At 45.0% G+C, this 13,811-nt stretch overlaps 1 protein-coding gene across 3 annotated transcripts in view; it reads left to right on the top strand.

Moving 5' to 3' along the window:
- ELAVL1 (ELAV like RNA binding protein 1) overlaps positions 1 to 13,811 on the top strand; it is a 1,128,619-nt gene that overhangs the window by 158,707 nt on the left and 956,101 nt on the right. For all 3 annotated transcript variants that reach the window (XM_044090690.1, XM_044090688.1, XM_044090689.1), the window contains exon 3: positions 5,364 to 5,467. In XM_044090690.1, the coding sequence (XP_043946625.1) occupies positions 5,364 to 5,467 (104 nt within the window). The remainder of the gene's footprint in view (positions 1 to 5,363; positions 5,468 to 13,811) is intronic.

The following is a 13,811-nucleotide window of genomic DNA, read 5'->3' as shown; positions in this document are numbered from 1 at the left end:
GGTTGCTTTGGTTATTAACCTCAACCAGTCTATTGAGCTGCCTGTGTTTTTCCCAGAAGTTTCTAATAAGGCAGAATTTAAATTCCATCAGCTAGATGTTAATAGACAGTTGCGTTTCTATTTACATAGAACGAAGGATCATAGGAAATCAGATCAGCTATTTGTCTCGTTTTCAGACAATAGACTTGGGTCTTCTGTTTCTAATAAGATCTTTAGTTGTATTTCCTTCATTTATGCTTCAGGCGGTAAGGAATTACCTTTTAAGGTGAAGGCTCATTCTACACTATCGATGTCCACCTCTACGGCATTTCAGGCCAGGATGTCTATGGATAATAATTGTGCTGCGACTACATGGGCATCTCCTCGCACCTTTATCAGTCACTACAAATTGGATTTGATATCCAGAGGCAGATCTTCCTTTGGTTCCACAGTGCTCAGGAGTATTTTCCACTGAGCCGCCCAAGGTTCAGGTGCTGGTGACGCTGTCCCATGGGTAAGAATGTAGGCGAGATTGGACTACATAACATCAAGAAGTTATGTACTCACCATAACATTCGATGTATGTAGTCCATCTCGCCTCACATTCTTACTTACCCTCCTGCCTTCCCTCCTGGAGGGCCTAGAGGTTAGTTCTGGTTTCAGTACTCCTTTTGTTGTTGGGCTGATTCTTTGTGTGTGTGTGTGTGTGTGTGTGTGGGGGGGGTGATTGCCTGAGCTTGAAGCAAGCAAGATCTGGGGAAAGGGAGTAGTGCAGCATGGGATACCTCTTAGCCACGAGCCAATTGAAGATTTCCAGCTAGAGTATGGCCGAGTCGGAGACTAGGTTTGGCTCCGAACCCACGGGTAAGAATGTGAGGCGAGATGGACTACATACATCGAACGTTATGGTGAGTACATAACTTCTTGTTCCTATCATCTTGCCTACGCCTGGAGTTCCTACGGTGGGCAGAGGCCTGCCACCAAAACAAGGGACTGCCATTCACACTACCCCCTGCCGCCCAAACCCTAACTGCAGATGCATCAGACTATGCATGGGAGGGGGGGGGCTCACCTGGCAGGGAAGTGCATTCAGGGCAAATGGAACCCAAATCAAATGCACCTACATATCAATCAAAAAGAAATGTTAGCTGTACAGAATGCTCTGACACCCTTCAAGGACTACATCCTTCCAGGACAACTAATGGTAAAGAACGGACAACACCACAGTTATGTGGTACATAAGCAGGGGGATACACATTCCTACCGCCTCTGCAGACTAGCCATGGCATTGTGGAACACAGCCTTGAGCTACCAAGTGGACCTACAAGCTCAATTCCTGCCAGGAAAATTGAACACTGGCAGACGGACTAAGCAGAAAACTCATGGACCCACAAGAGTGGAAACTGGAACCATGGATTTTCAACATGTTGACAAGCAAATGGGGGAGCCCAGACATAGATCTATTTGCGCCCCCCCCCCCTCATAACTACTAGTTGGGCAAGTTTTGCACAAGGGCTCCCCACAAACAAGCATGGAAAGTGGATGCTCTGTCCTTCAGCTGGAAAAACTTATCAGTCTACGCCTTTCCCCCTCTGCCCTCCAAAGTTCTGCTAAAAGTCAAACAGGACAAACCAAGGATGATTTTGATTGCTCCAGACTGGCTGCGCCAACACTACTACCCACCCCTGCGCAGTGTCGCAAATATCTTCATGGCACCTGCCTCAGACCCCTTCCCTGCTGTCTCAGCAGGAGAACCAAATTCTGCACCCTCCGTTTCCAACATTGAACCTTGCAGTCTGGCTAATCACTTAAATTCACCCTTATCCCTCTGCAAACCTGTGATGGATGTCATCTTGGAGGCGAGAAGACCTAGTACTAGAAAATCTTATGCTGACAAATGGAAAAGATTCTGTGCCTGAAACCAATCTTTAGGGATGAGCACAGCAGCGCCCAATTTACCTAAGATTTTGCAATACTTAACTGAGATGCTTCACAAGGGTCTATCTTTTTCCTCTATTAAAATCCACGCCTCAGCTATTTCAGCTCACTGTAACACAGAACCCACCCCTCTTCTCTCATCCTCTGCTCAAGCAGTATCTCAGAGGGGCAACGAATATGAGACCACCCAGGAGAGCTCCTACCCCTGCCTGGGACCTTAACTTTGTTTTGGAGAAGCTCCCTCTACCTCCTTTCGAGCCAGCTGCTACTGCAGACTTAAAGTTTCTTTCTTCATCTTTCATGCGGACAGGGTATCTGTCAGGACCAATCCATCCTTCATGCCCAGGGTGGTTTCCAGTGTGGCTCTTAAAGTCAATTCATTTGCCAACCATCTTTCCCAAGCCACAGAACAAAGGGGAACAGATTCTGCATTCATTAGATGTGCACAGAAAACTTAGATTCTCCTTGGACAGGACTAAATCTCGAAGACAATCTGAACAGTTGCTGGTAGCATTTGCTGCTGGGGCTGTGGGGAGGCTATTTCAAAACAAACCATTTCTAAATGGATAAGCCATTGCATTCATTTCTTCTATAAGCACCATGGAAACCTATCCCCCAGGGGATCAGATCTCATTCCACCAGGGCTACATCTACTTCTGCAGCCTTTCAGAGGTGTTCCTACCAAGGATATTCTAGAAGCTGCTACCTGGAGTTCTGTACATACTTTCACCAAGCATTATTTACCAATTTTCTCTAAATCCAGAGCTGGCATTTGCCACTGCTGTCTTACAGGGCCTTTTAGCTGGCCCTAATGCTGTATAAATTCCTCTTCCCAACCATAGCTTTGGGAATGTACCCAAATGTAATGACTGCAACAGTGAAACACGAAGAACATAGTACAGTTGTGTACACTTAACATAAATGTAGATGTTCTAGTGTATTCACTGTTAGTCCTGGTTACCCTCCCTCTAGCCCCCTAGTTTTCTCTGGCTATACCTCTATTTTCCTTTACTATGCTTAAACCTTTTTGGTGTATTTGCTTTTGGTTGGAGGTATAACTTTCTGTTTTTTTTATTTTATTTTCTCCCCTTGGGGGGGCACCTGACATCTGGGGCAAGAAACTGATGTAATGGCGTCTGCTGCATGTTTTATACCCCTGATGACCCGACGACATGGAAGAAGGGACAGCGACGCAGGATCCAAGACTTTTAATCAGGCCGACTGAGGGCAACCTGCCAGCAGATTACCCAAATGTAATGACTGCAACAGTGAATACACTCTAACATCTACATTTATGGTAAGTGTACACAACTGTACTTTCCTGTGATTGCTAGGACTCCCGGACTTTCCTCTTCAGTTAAGCCTATTTTGGTAGCTGCTCATAACTCTTCTACCAGAAAGGTTCATTGCAACAAATGGAAACTTTTTTTCTTTCTGGACCTCTGAGGAGTTTAGATCCTTTTACGGCTCCTATTTCTGTCATTCTTTATTTTCTAGCTGATATTTTCCAGCATGGAGCTAGTTCTTCTACTCTCAAAGTTCAGTTGGCTGCCATTTCTCATTTTCATGTGGGTGAGAATTCTGCAGCCTTGGCATCTTCTAGAGTGTGTAAAGCTTTTATTAAAGGCACTTTTCTGCTACGCCCCCAATCAACTATCCTTTTCCCCCGTGAGACCTTTCTGTGGTTCTCGAAACTCTGGTCGCTCTGCCTTTCGTGCTCTCCACAACTGCAGATCTAAAATTTGTATCGTGGAAAACAGCTTTTCTGGTGGAGATTACCTCTGCTAGAAGGGTTTCCGAAGTACAGGCCTTGTCCATAAAATTCCTGTACATAATTTTTCATAAAGATAGTTTCCCTTCAAACCAACCCATCTTTTCTTCCTAACGTGGCATCACCAGTCAATTCAGACTAAATTTGCCTGTGTTCTTTTCCAATTTTACCAACAGGATGGAATGCAAACTACACCTGTTTGATGTTCATAGACACTTGCGATTCTATTTACACAGGACAAAAAACTTTTGTAAATCTGATTGTTTTGTTCTATATTTCCAAGGTCACTATAGCTAGATGGATTTCTTTATTTATCCTGCAGGTCTATAAGGACAAAGGCATGTCCCCTCCAGGTCAGGTGAAAGCTCATTCCACTAGGTCCATGGTTACGTCTGCAGCTTTCTGGTCTAGGGTGTCTTTGGATGACATTTGCTCTGCAGCTACTTGGTCCTCATCTCATATGTTTATTTCCCATTACAAATTGGATTTGACATCTAGGAGAGTATACTTTGGCTCCGCAGTGCTCCGGAATATCCTTCCATGAGGGCTTTCCAAGACTGTCCCACAGGTTGAAGACCAAATGAAGTAAACTACTTCAGATAAAGAAGTTATGTACTCACCGTAACGTTCCATCTGAGTAGTTGTAGTTCGTTTGTCTTCAACCGTCCCTCCCTCCTTCCCCCGGACCTTGGCGGATGTTTAGCCTATGGGCTGTAGCATAGGTCACAAGTATGTAATCAGGTCGGGTTGGGTTCCAAGTATAAGTTCTGCAAACTTGATCTGGGGATGGAAGGCATTGGAGGTGTATTATGGGTAAGGGGAGGAGTCTGGAGCTTGGAGCTAATGCTAGTAATTTGTGCCGGCTCGGATCCGATACGGATCTGTGTTCCCACAGGTTGAAGACAATTGAAGTACAACTACTCAGATGGAACGTTATGGTGAGTACATGACTTTTTTCACTGAACAAATAAATATAAAAATACTATCTTTAACACTGCAAGTTTGTACTTATCCCAGTTTGTAATGCAGTTGATTGTAGGTATAAAGCAGCCAACCAAACAGCTATGTCCCCCTGTCAGAGGGGAAGGACTGTATTTGACCTCTGTGATATGAGCTTGAGACCCTTGCATTAACTGTCTCTTCCACAAGAGTAGGATAGCCCTAAGGACAATTCTGTCCTCGGGGCTATCTCCTTAATGTCAAAGCAGTGGTGGAGCTGGTGTTGAACTATGCCAGCAGTTTAATCAGGCCATTTAGCTTTTATGGTATTTTAAACCTTAAAACGAGAGAAATGCTTGACACCTGTTGAATGTGCCTATAAAAGAACTTGACATTGGCACTTCTTTTCTCCATGCTACATGTCCTGCTGACTTAAGGGATTTTGGGGGAGTTGTCCCTAAGCAGCAGATACTGAAAGTTCTGGAGGGCTGGCTTGGTTCCTGGATGTGAGCTTAGAATTCTCGCACGCTATGTAGTATAACTGCAGTGATGCTATTCTCAAAGTCTACAGTTAGAGCATGCTGATTAAGCTGTAATTTTAATGATGAGAGTATTTAGAAAATTGGCTGTTTTCTTGTATTACGGTTTTGGAACCGTAACAAAGTAAATCTGCAGTGCTCTTTAGGATGCTGGATGTTTCAGGGTTGCATTCACTGGACTTTTTGTTTTTAAACAGGACACAGCTTAGGTTATGGGTTTGTGAATTACTTGAATGCAAAAGATGCAGAAAGAGCAATAAACACCCTCAATGGTTTAAGACTACAGTCGAAGACTATCAAGGTAAGACTTCAATCATTTTTTTACTTGCTGTAGGAGGCAGTATTGCCTGGCATTTTTGACTGCTTAGTTAAGATTATAGTGTCAAGAGATTGCAAGTAGCATGTGTTAAGGTCCATATTTGGCAAGAGGATTCAGTGAGAGACTTCTGTTTCCTTATTCTGAATCGCTAAGGCCCCATGCTTGAAGCTGGATTGTTTTGCCCAAACAGTGGTACCATATAAGGACATAGCTGCCAGTGCATGCATTGTTTTGTTTTTTATTTTTTTAGCAGTGTTGGTCTTATAAATGTAAATTACTTTCATTTTGCAGTGATGGAATTGGCTAGGAGTGCTGTTTTGCACCATCTTTGGTTCTTCCACTTTAGATTGACCAGAACTGATGTCTTTTTCATTTTTCCTCACTGCTGGGTTTCGGAAATGACACCTGATCCGACTCTGCCGCATTTCCAAGACTTCTGATCTGAGTCTCAAGTTCCTCCCTCTCCCATAATGCATCATACCTTCTTTAATGCCAATCACATCCAGAGTCTACTTCATAGAAGTGCGTTTTGGTACTCAAAATCACGGATTTCTGTTTCCTTCTACTGTTATTTCCTATTGGTTATCTTTTATTGTAGTTTGTTCTTGTCCTCCCTCTTATTTTCTCACAGGCATTGGGGATCTGCATTCCCCCTTTTGCTTTCCTTCTGTGCCATTGACACCTTCTTAGGTTCATAGGTTGGTACTAGGCTGTCGGCCCTAGGGCCTATACAAGCCTAGCTGTAACAATTCCCTGGCTATTTCTTCCCACACTGTTTTGCGTCCCTGGACCCCTGTCTAGCAGGGCGACTGACATGATCTCCGGGGTGAATTTCCTTTCTCCCATCCAAGCATCAAGGTTCCTTTTGAAGAGGGCCAAAGAGGCGCTCTGCTTGACATGTATGGGCAGTCTATTCCAGAGTCTGGGGAGTGTCTGGGTCAGGAACCTATCCCTCCAGCATGTTTTGTTTATTGTGATGACAAGATTTAGATCCCAGGAGCATGTGGCTCTGAGGGATTGGGATTTCTTTAAGTGTAGCATGCCCAACAGCTGTGGGTATGACATGGCCTTGTATGTCAAGCAGAGATCACTTTGGAGTAGACGATATGCGACAGAGTATAGCTGGAGTTTTTAAGCATAGGGCATCTGCTTTAGGCCTGTGATTCTTTTAGTGAGGTATTTTTGCAGCCTTTCCAGTTGATGCAGATGTCTTGAGAGGTACATACCAAATGGGGCGTTATATTCTATCATGGGTCTAATGAGGGATGGAGTGCAGTGGGACAATGACCTTTTTTCTGAATGAAAAGCCCTTGGTGATGTGTGCCACATAGGATTTCCTGATTGTTGTGGTGATGTGGTTATCGAAGGTGAGACCACTGTCCACCTGTGTCCCCAAGTCTCTTATCACACTTTTGGTGTTTAGTGTACTGCCACCTATGTGATAATTCACGGGTACATAGTTTTTTCCAAAGGGGATAACTATACATTTCTTGGCATTGAGCTTGAGCCCATGGCTCTGGCACCAAGCATCTGTTTCTGTAAGGCCCTTTTGTAGAGTATCCACATCATTTGGGGAATCAGTAATGGCTCCCAGTTTGCAGTCATCTGCGAATTTTGTTAGCCAGAGTCCCTTAGTGTTGGTCTGTACTTCAGAGAAGTAGATGCCAAACAAGAGAGGTCCCAGGACTGAACCCTGAGGTACTCCACTTGTCTGGAGCTGGATTTGGAGTCCGCTACTTTTACAGTGTGGGTTCTGTCAGTAAGCCAGTTGGCAACCCATCGAGTGACATAGGGATTAATGCCCAGCTAAGCAAGTTTATCTATGATCCCAGAGTTGGGGGATGGTGTCAAAGGCCTTGGTGAGGTCCAGATAGGCTGTGTGGACTGCCTTACCCCTCATCCATGGCTCTGGAGACCAATTCGAAGAAGTTAGTAAGGTTCAGGAGATGAGATCGGCCCTTCACTAACCCAAATTGGGTGGGATCCAGTGTTTTAAGGTTGCCAATGTCTTTGTTTATAAGTTCCATGATAAATATGATCATCGTGTTTCACTGCTGCAGTCATTAGACTTTGGTTATCCTGCCGTCAGGCGGTCCCGCAGTCGGCCAGAGTTCCAAAGTCTTGGTCCGGCGTCGGTTGCAGTCGCTTCTTCCCTGACGTCAGTGCGCCAGGGGTATACAAGATGCATCCGACTCCATTTTCTTCAGTCTTTCTTGCCTCGCGGTGCTCGAAGCAAAAGCAGTTGGCATGTGCCGGTCGGCCAACTCCTGAGATTTTCAATTCGAATTTCATAACCGAAGTCTTCAGTAAAGCCAAGTACCCCGTTGGGGAAACTTACTTGCCCTCAGACCGATGTCAGTAAAAGTTAATAATTGTATTTCTTATGGGAAGCAAATACCTCATAAGGATTTTCATTCTTAATGTATTCCATGCCTAGGCCCAGACCACAATGTCACTAGTTGTAGGTTTTGTGCTAGATTTAACAAACGCACTATTAAACATAGGTTTTATTTTGCTCGACATTACTTTGGCTGAAGGTTTAATTATACCATGCCGTCGGAACAAACTACCAGAATACACAAAAAAACGCAGAGACAGGGATAAGGACAGGCATCTGAGGCCCAAAACTGACTATGAAGCCTCTTCTAGGCCAGTTGCCGATTCGCTGGTTCTCAGTGAGGCACTTTTGCAGCCCCTGACACCTGCTACCTCAGAGCCTGCCTCCATCTCCCACGTGGAGATGTCTAGGCCTCTGGATACTACGGGTGTTGGGCCTACGGAAACTTAACCTTTCAGATTGGTCTGGAGCCGCTGAGCAGACATAGGCTTCTGAGGGTGTTTTTAGACCTTCACAGCTTACCATAAAAACAGCCAAGTCTAAAACTCCATTAAAAACAAAGAAGCAAGTACAGCATTCACCTGGGCAGGCCTCCATGCCTAAAAAACAGATGCTCAAAATGGCCGAAGACTTAATTACTCTGATCAGGGGTTCCCATCCCCCTCCTGATAAAAGGCCTAGGCAGGATACAGACTATGATTTCTCTGACCAGGTTTCCATTTCTTCTGATTCCTCTTCAAACCGGGGATACTCTTTACCCCCCTATGAGGACTGATGCTGAAGAATCAATTCCTTCAGCCTCTCCTCCTGAAGATTACTTTTTTGGGGAAACTTTACATACCATGAGGGAGCATTTCCATTGGGAGGGCCAGAATTACTCTGAATCCAAGAAAAGGCTCAGAAGCTTTCTTTTATTGCCTCAACACAAGCCCCTTGCTATTCCGCCAGTGTTGGATATTGTGGATGATGTGTTCTCTGAATCCAGTTTAAATCCTGATTCTTTGCCCCCCCCTGCTCCAGTCAAGCCAGACAGGTACTACAGAGTCCCTGACGCTCACAAATTTCTTTATAAAATCCCTGTTGCTGACCCAGAAACTATTTCCCAGGGTCCCAAAGGGGTAAAGGCTTCCACAGCTAAAAATCCAGTTCCCTCTGACAGGGATTCTGGAGCATTAGACAGATGGGGGAAGAAAGTTTACACTTCTGCAACTTTAGCAGTGAGAGCTTTAAATTGCCAGTTTCACATGCTTAAATGCCAACAATATTTAATGTCTCTGAAACAGAAAATGCTTACAAGTTCAGAACATCCTGACTATAAGGAAGTGCAGGATTTATTGCATGCAGCTGAATAAGTGGGAAAACATACTCTGCAATGTGGTTTTGATTCATTAGAGGCTTCATGTAGAGCAGCAATTACAGGATCTGTGATCGAAGGCATGCTTGGTTAAAAGAACAACGTTTACTGATCATGTTAAGGCAAAATTATTGGATGCTCCTTTGCAGCAAGGATATTTTATTTGGTGTTAAGGCAGAAGAGGTATTAAAGAAAATGGGAGGATAAGGCAAAATCTATGCAAACAGTGAAGGATTTCTTACAGGTACAGCCACCTCAGTTTAGCAGAAATTGGCCTTCAAAGAATTGGTCCTTTCCAGTGTCAGACCACAAAGAGGCAGATACAGACGCCCAAGAGGCAGATCTCAGCCCCAAGGCCCTTAAAGACCACGACAGTGGGGTGCCCCAAAAGGAGGTGAAGAACAAGTCACAACCTTATAGGAAACAGCCTCAATGACTTCCCCCTTCAAATAGGTTCATAGGTTCATACTAGGCTATCTGCCCTAGGGCATTTATAAGCCTAGCCAGAATGTTTGGCTTTCGCCACCCATTTTAAATTTATTTTGCTATGCCCTTTTTCGAGGTTAGTATATTGTGCCTCTGTCTAACAGTGACACAGAAGTGATACCCGGGGTAAACCTACCTTCTCCTATCCACTCATCAAGATTCCTCTTGAGAGTCAATGAGGGACTCTGCCTAACCTGGACTGGGATTTTATTCCAGAGTGAAGGGAGCCTCTGGGTTATGAATCTGTCCCTCCAGCATGTCAAGTCTCTTTAGCGCGTAGCTCGATGGGATTTGGATTTTCTGAGGTGCAGCATGTCCATTAATTCCGGGTTGGACATGGCTTTATACGTCTGGCACAGATCGCCTCTGAACAGGCGGTATGCCACTGAGTAGAGCTGGAGTTTCTTTAACCGGGCAGCATATGGCATCTGTTTGAACCCTTTTATCCTCTTGGTGAGGTACTTTTGGGGTCTTTCCAGTTGCTGCAGGTGTCTGGTAAGGTACATCCCAAAAGGGGCATTGTACTCAATTATGGGCCTGATGAGGGATGAGTAAAGAGGCACGATGACCTCCCCTGATCTAGATATGAATCCCTTCATGATTAGGTGGGCTATATAAAATGTTTTTCTAACCACTTTGGCCACGTGGTTGTCAAATGAGAGATTGCCATCAACTTGGGTCCCCAGGTCCCTAATGACTTCTTCTGTACTTAATGGATTACCACCTATGTGGTAATTTGTGGGCACTTTGTGTTTTGCCATAGGGGATGACTATACACTTTTTGGCATTTAGCTTGAGGCCATGGCTCTGGCACCAGTTGTCTGTTTCTGAGGCCCTTTTGGAGGATGCTTGTGTCGGCTGGAGAGTCTATTATGGCGCCCAGTTTGCAGTCCTCTGCGAACTTGGTCAGCCACAGTCCTTCCGTGTTGGCCTGTACCTCCGAGAAATATATACCGAACAAGAGAGGTCCCAGGACTGAGCGTTGTGGGACAGCACTTGTAACTGGTTTGGAGTCTGACATGGCTCCAGCAATTCTAACCATGTGGGTTCTGTCCTTGAGTCTGAAAAGAGACATGGAAGAGCTCTCTGATCATGTGGCCCAGGCAGGTATGACCCTAGCCCTGAGTAGCATCCTGCCTTCGCCCAGAATGATACCACAATATAAGGATAAAATGATTGACTTCAACAATTGGCTAAGCTTATGGTGTCATTCAAAGGGGATCCAGTATCTGTCTGCCTGGGATGACATGATTGACAGACCACGATGCTTTGCCAGAGATGGTCTGCACCTGTCGCCCCTGGGATTCAGGTTACTGGTCAAGGCTCTTGCCACCCCTATAGTGCCATTTTTAGGCAAACTTCAAAGGACAAAACCACCACCGTAACAGGTACAAGCATGCAAAATCTGAAGGTAATGCTACTCAATGCTAGAAGTCTAAACCTCAAAATGCACTCTCTCGAGGCACTCCTAAAAATGGAGAACATAGATATCTGTGCAGTAACTGAGACCTGGTTCAAGGCTCCAGAGAGCACCCCTGCAATACCAGGCTACAACTCTTACCACACTTTTCGGCCACCAAACCAGGACCGAAACACTGAAGGTGGAGGAGTGTCAATATTCACCAAGGATATTCACACCACCAGGCTAGTTGGCCAACACAATGTGTCTGAAATTCTCCAAGTGCAACTAACACTAGGTAAGACAGCACTCCAAATTGTAGCTTGCTACAGATCCCCCACCATACCCCAAGATTCTCACTACACCTTTCTAAACATACTGGAAAATATTAGAACCAAACACCCTAATATTGGGTGTTTTTTAACTACCCTGCCATTAACTGGGAAAACTGCTCATGTCCCAACACCTTTGCACAACGGTTCTTGGAATTCATAAATTCCAACGCCCTGGATCAACTAATCCATAGTCCCACCAGGGGCTCCAGTATCCTAGACCTGGTCATTACCAACATGGGAAATCAATGCTCCATACCTATGGTCACCCCCTCGTTAGTCAGGTCTGACCATAAGCTAATCACCGTTAACATCCACATCCCACCCCCACCCCCCCAGTAAAGAAACCACCATAAAAAACTTCTCCAAAGCCAACTTCATGCTACTCAAGTCAGAAGTGACAAACTTCATGACACCCATGCAGACAGGAACTGAAAGTTCAACTGCTGAATCCTACACTAAGGCACTGTACGAGAACATCCACTCATGCATGAATCGTGCCATCCCAAATAGAACCAAAATGCTCTCATCCAAAAAAAGGAAGCCAATCTGGTGGTCCCCTGCCATAAACAAACTTTACAACAAAAGGAAGAAACTTTTGCAGAAAAGAGGAAAATCCCAGGATGCAAAAAACTCCCTTACTAGCCTCAGTAAGAAACTGAGATGCCTCAAAATCCTCCAAAGCTAGTTACGAAAATAAAATTGCCAAAGATTCCAAAGACAACCACAAAGCATTCTATAACTATGCCAAGAATCTAAATGGCAATGCTCAGATCTGCTCCAACCACAAAGCATTCTATAACTATGCCAAGAATCTAAATGGCAATGCTCAGATCTGCTCTGAGCTAAAACAGAATGGCATTAAATATACTGATCCGAAGGATATTGCCAATATCCTGGCAGATCGATTCAGTGCCAACTTCACCCCCCTCTCACCCCCTAAATGGCCCATCTCAATACCGAAAGATTGCCAAATTCCAGTAATAACGGCCATACAGGTACAAAACGCACTCTCTAAAGCCAAGAATACAGCATCCATGGGACCAGATGACATCCCGGCCTGTGTACTACATGAACTACAATATGAACTGGCACCTCACCTAAGTGTCATGGTTAATCATAGCCTCACCTCAGGTTTCATGCCCACTTAGTGGCGCAGAGCTACAGTTATCCCAATCCACAAGGAGGGATCCACCTTGGATCCCGGAAACTACCGTCCCATAAGTCTGACAAGCCTTATCTGCAAGGCCATGGAGCGTGTTATCATGGAACTTATAAACAAAGACATTGGCAACCTTCAAACACTGGACCCCACCCAGTTTGGGTTTGTGAAGGGCTGATCTTGTCTCCTGAACCTGATTGACTTCTTTGAATCAGTCTCCAGAGCCATGGACAAGGGTAAGGTGGTCCACACAGCCTATCTAGACCTTGCCAAGGCCTTTGACACTATCCCCCACTCTGGAATCCTAGATAAACTTACTAAGTTGGGCATTAATCCCTATGTCACCCAATGGGTTGCTAAATGGCTTACTGATAGAACCCACACTGTAAAAGTAGCCGACTCCAAATCCAGGTCCAGACAAGTGACAAGTGGGAGTACCTCAGGGTTCAGTTCTGGGGCCGCTCTTGTTTGGCATCTACTTCTCTGAAGTACAGGTCAACACTAAGGGACTCTGGCTAACAAAGTTTGCAGATGCCTGCAAACTGGGAGCCATTATTGAATCCCCAAATGATGTGGATACTCTACACAAGGGCCTTACAGAAACAGATGCTTGGTGCCAGAGCCATGGGCTCAAGCTCAATGCCAAGAAATGTATTGTTATCCCCTTTGGGAAAAAACATGTATCCATGAATCACCATATAGGTGGCAGTACACTAAACACAGTGTGATAAGAGACTTAGGGACACAGGTGGACAGTGGTATCACCTTCGATAACCACATCGCCACAACAGTCAGGAAATCCTATGTGGCACACCTCATCACGGAGGGCTTTTCATCCAGAAAAAAGGAGGTCATTGTCCCACTGTACTCATCCCTCATTAGACCCATTATAGAATACAACGCCCCATTTGGTATGTACCTCTCAAGACATCAGCAACAACTGGATAGCCCTCAGAAATACCTCACTAAATGAATCACAGGCCTAAAGCAGATGCCCTACGTTGACCGCCTTAAACTCCAGCTATACTCTGTCGCATATCGTCTACTCAGGGGCGATCTCTGCTTAACATACAAGGCCATGTCAAACCCAGAGCTGTTGGACATGCTACACTTAAAGAAATCCCAATCCCTCAGAGCTACACGCTCCAGGGATCTAAACCTTGTCATCACAATAAACAAAACATGCTGGAGGGATAGGTTCCTGACCCAGAGACTCCCCAGACTCTGGAATAGATTGCCCATACATGTAAAGCAG

This window comes from Protopterus annectens, chromosome 13.part0 (assembly GCF_019279795.1).
Source record: "Protopterus annectens isolate FY-2018-M chromosome 13.part0, PAN1.0, whole genome shotgun sequence".
NCBI classification, from domain to species: Eukaryota; Metazoa; Chordata; order Ceratodontiformes; family Protopteridae; genus Protopterus; species Protopterus annectens.
The sequence above is the reverse complement of the archived record's forward strand: the minus strand, read 5'-3'. Positions and strand labels throughout refer to the sequence as shown.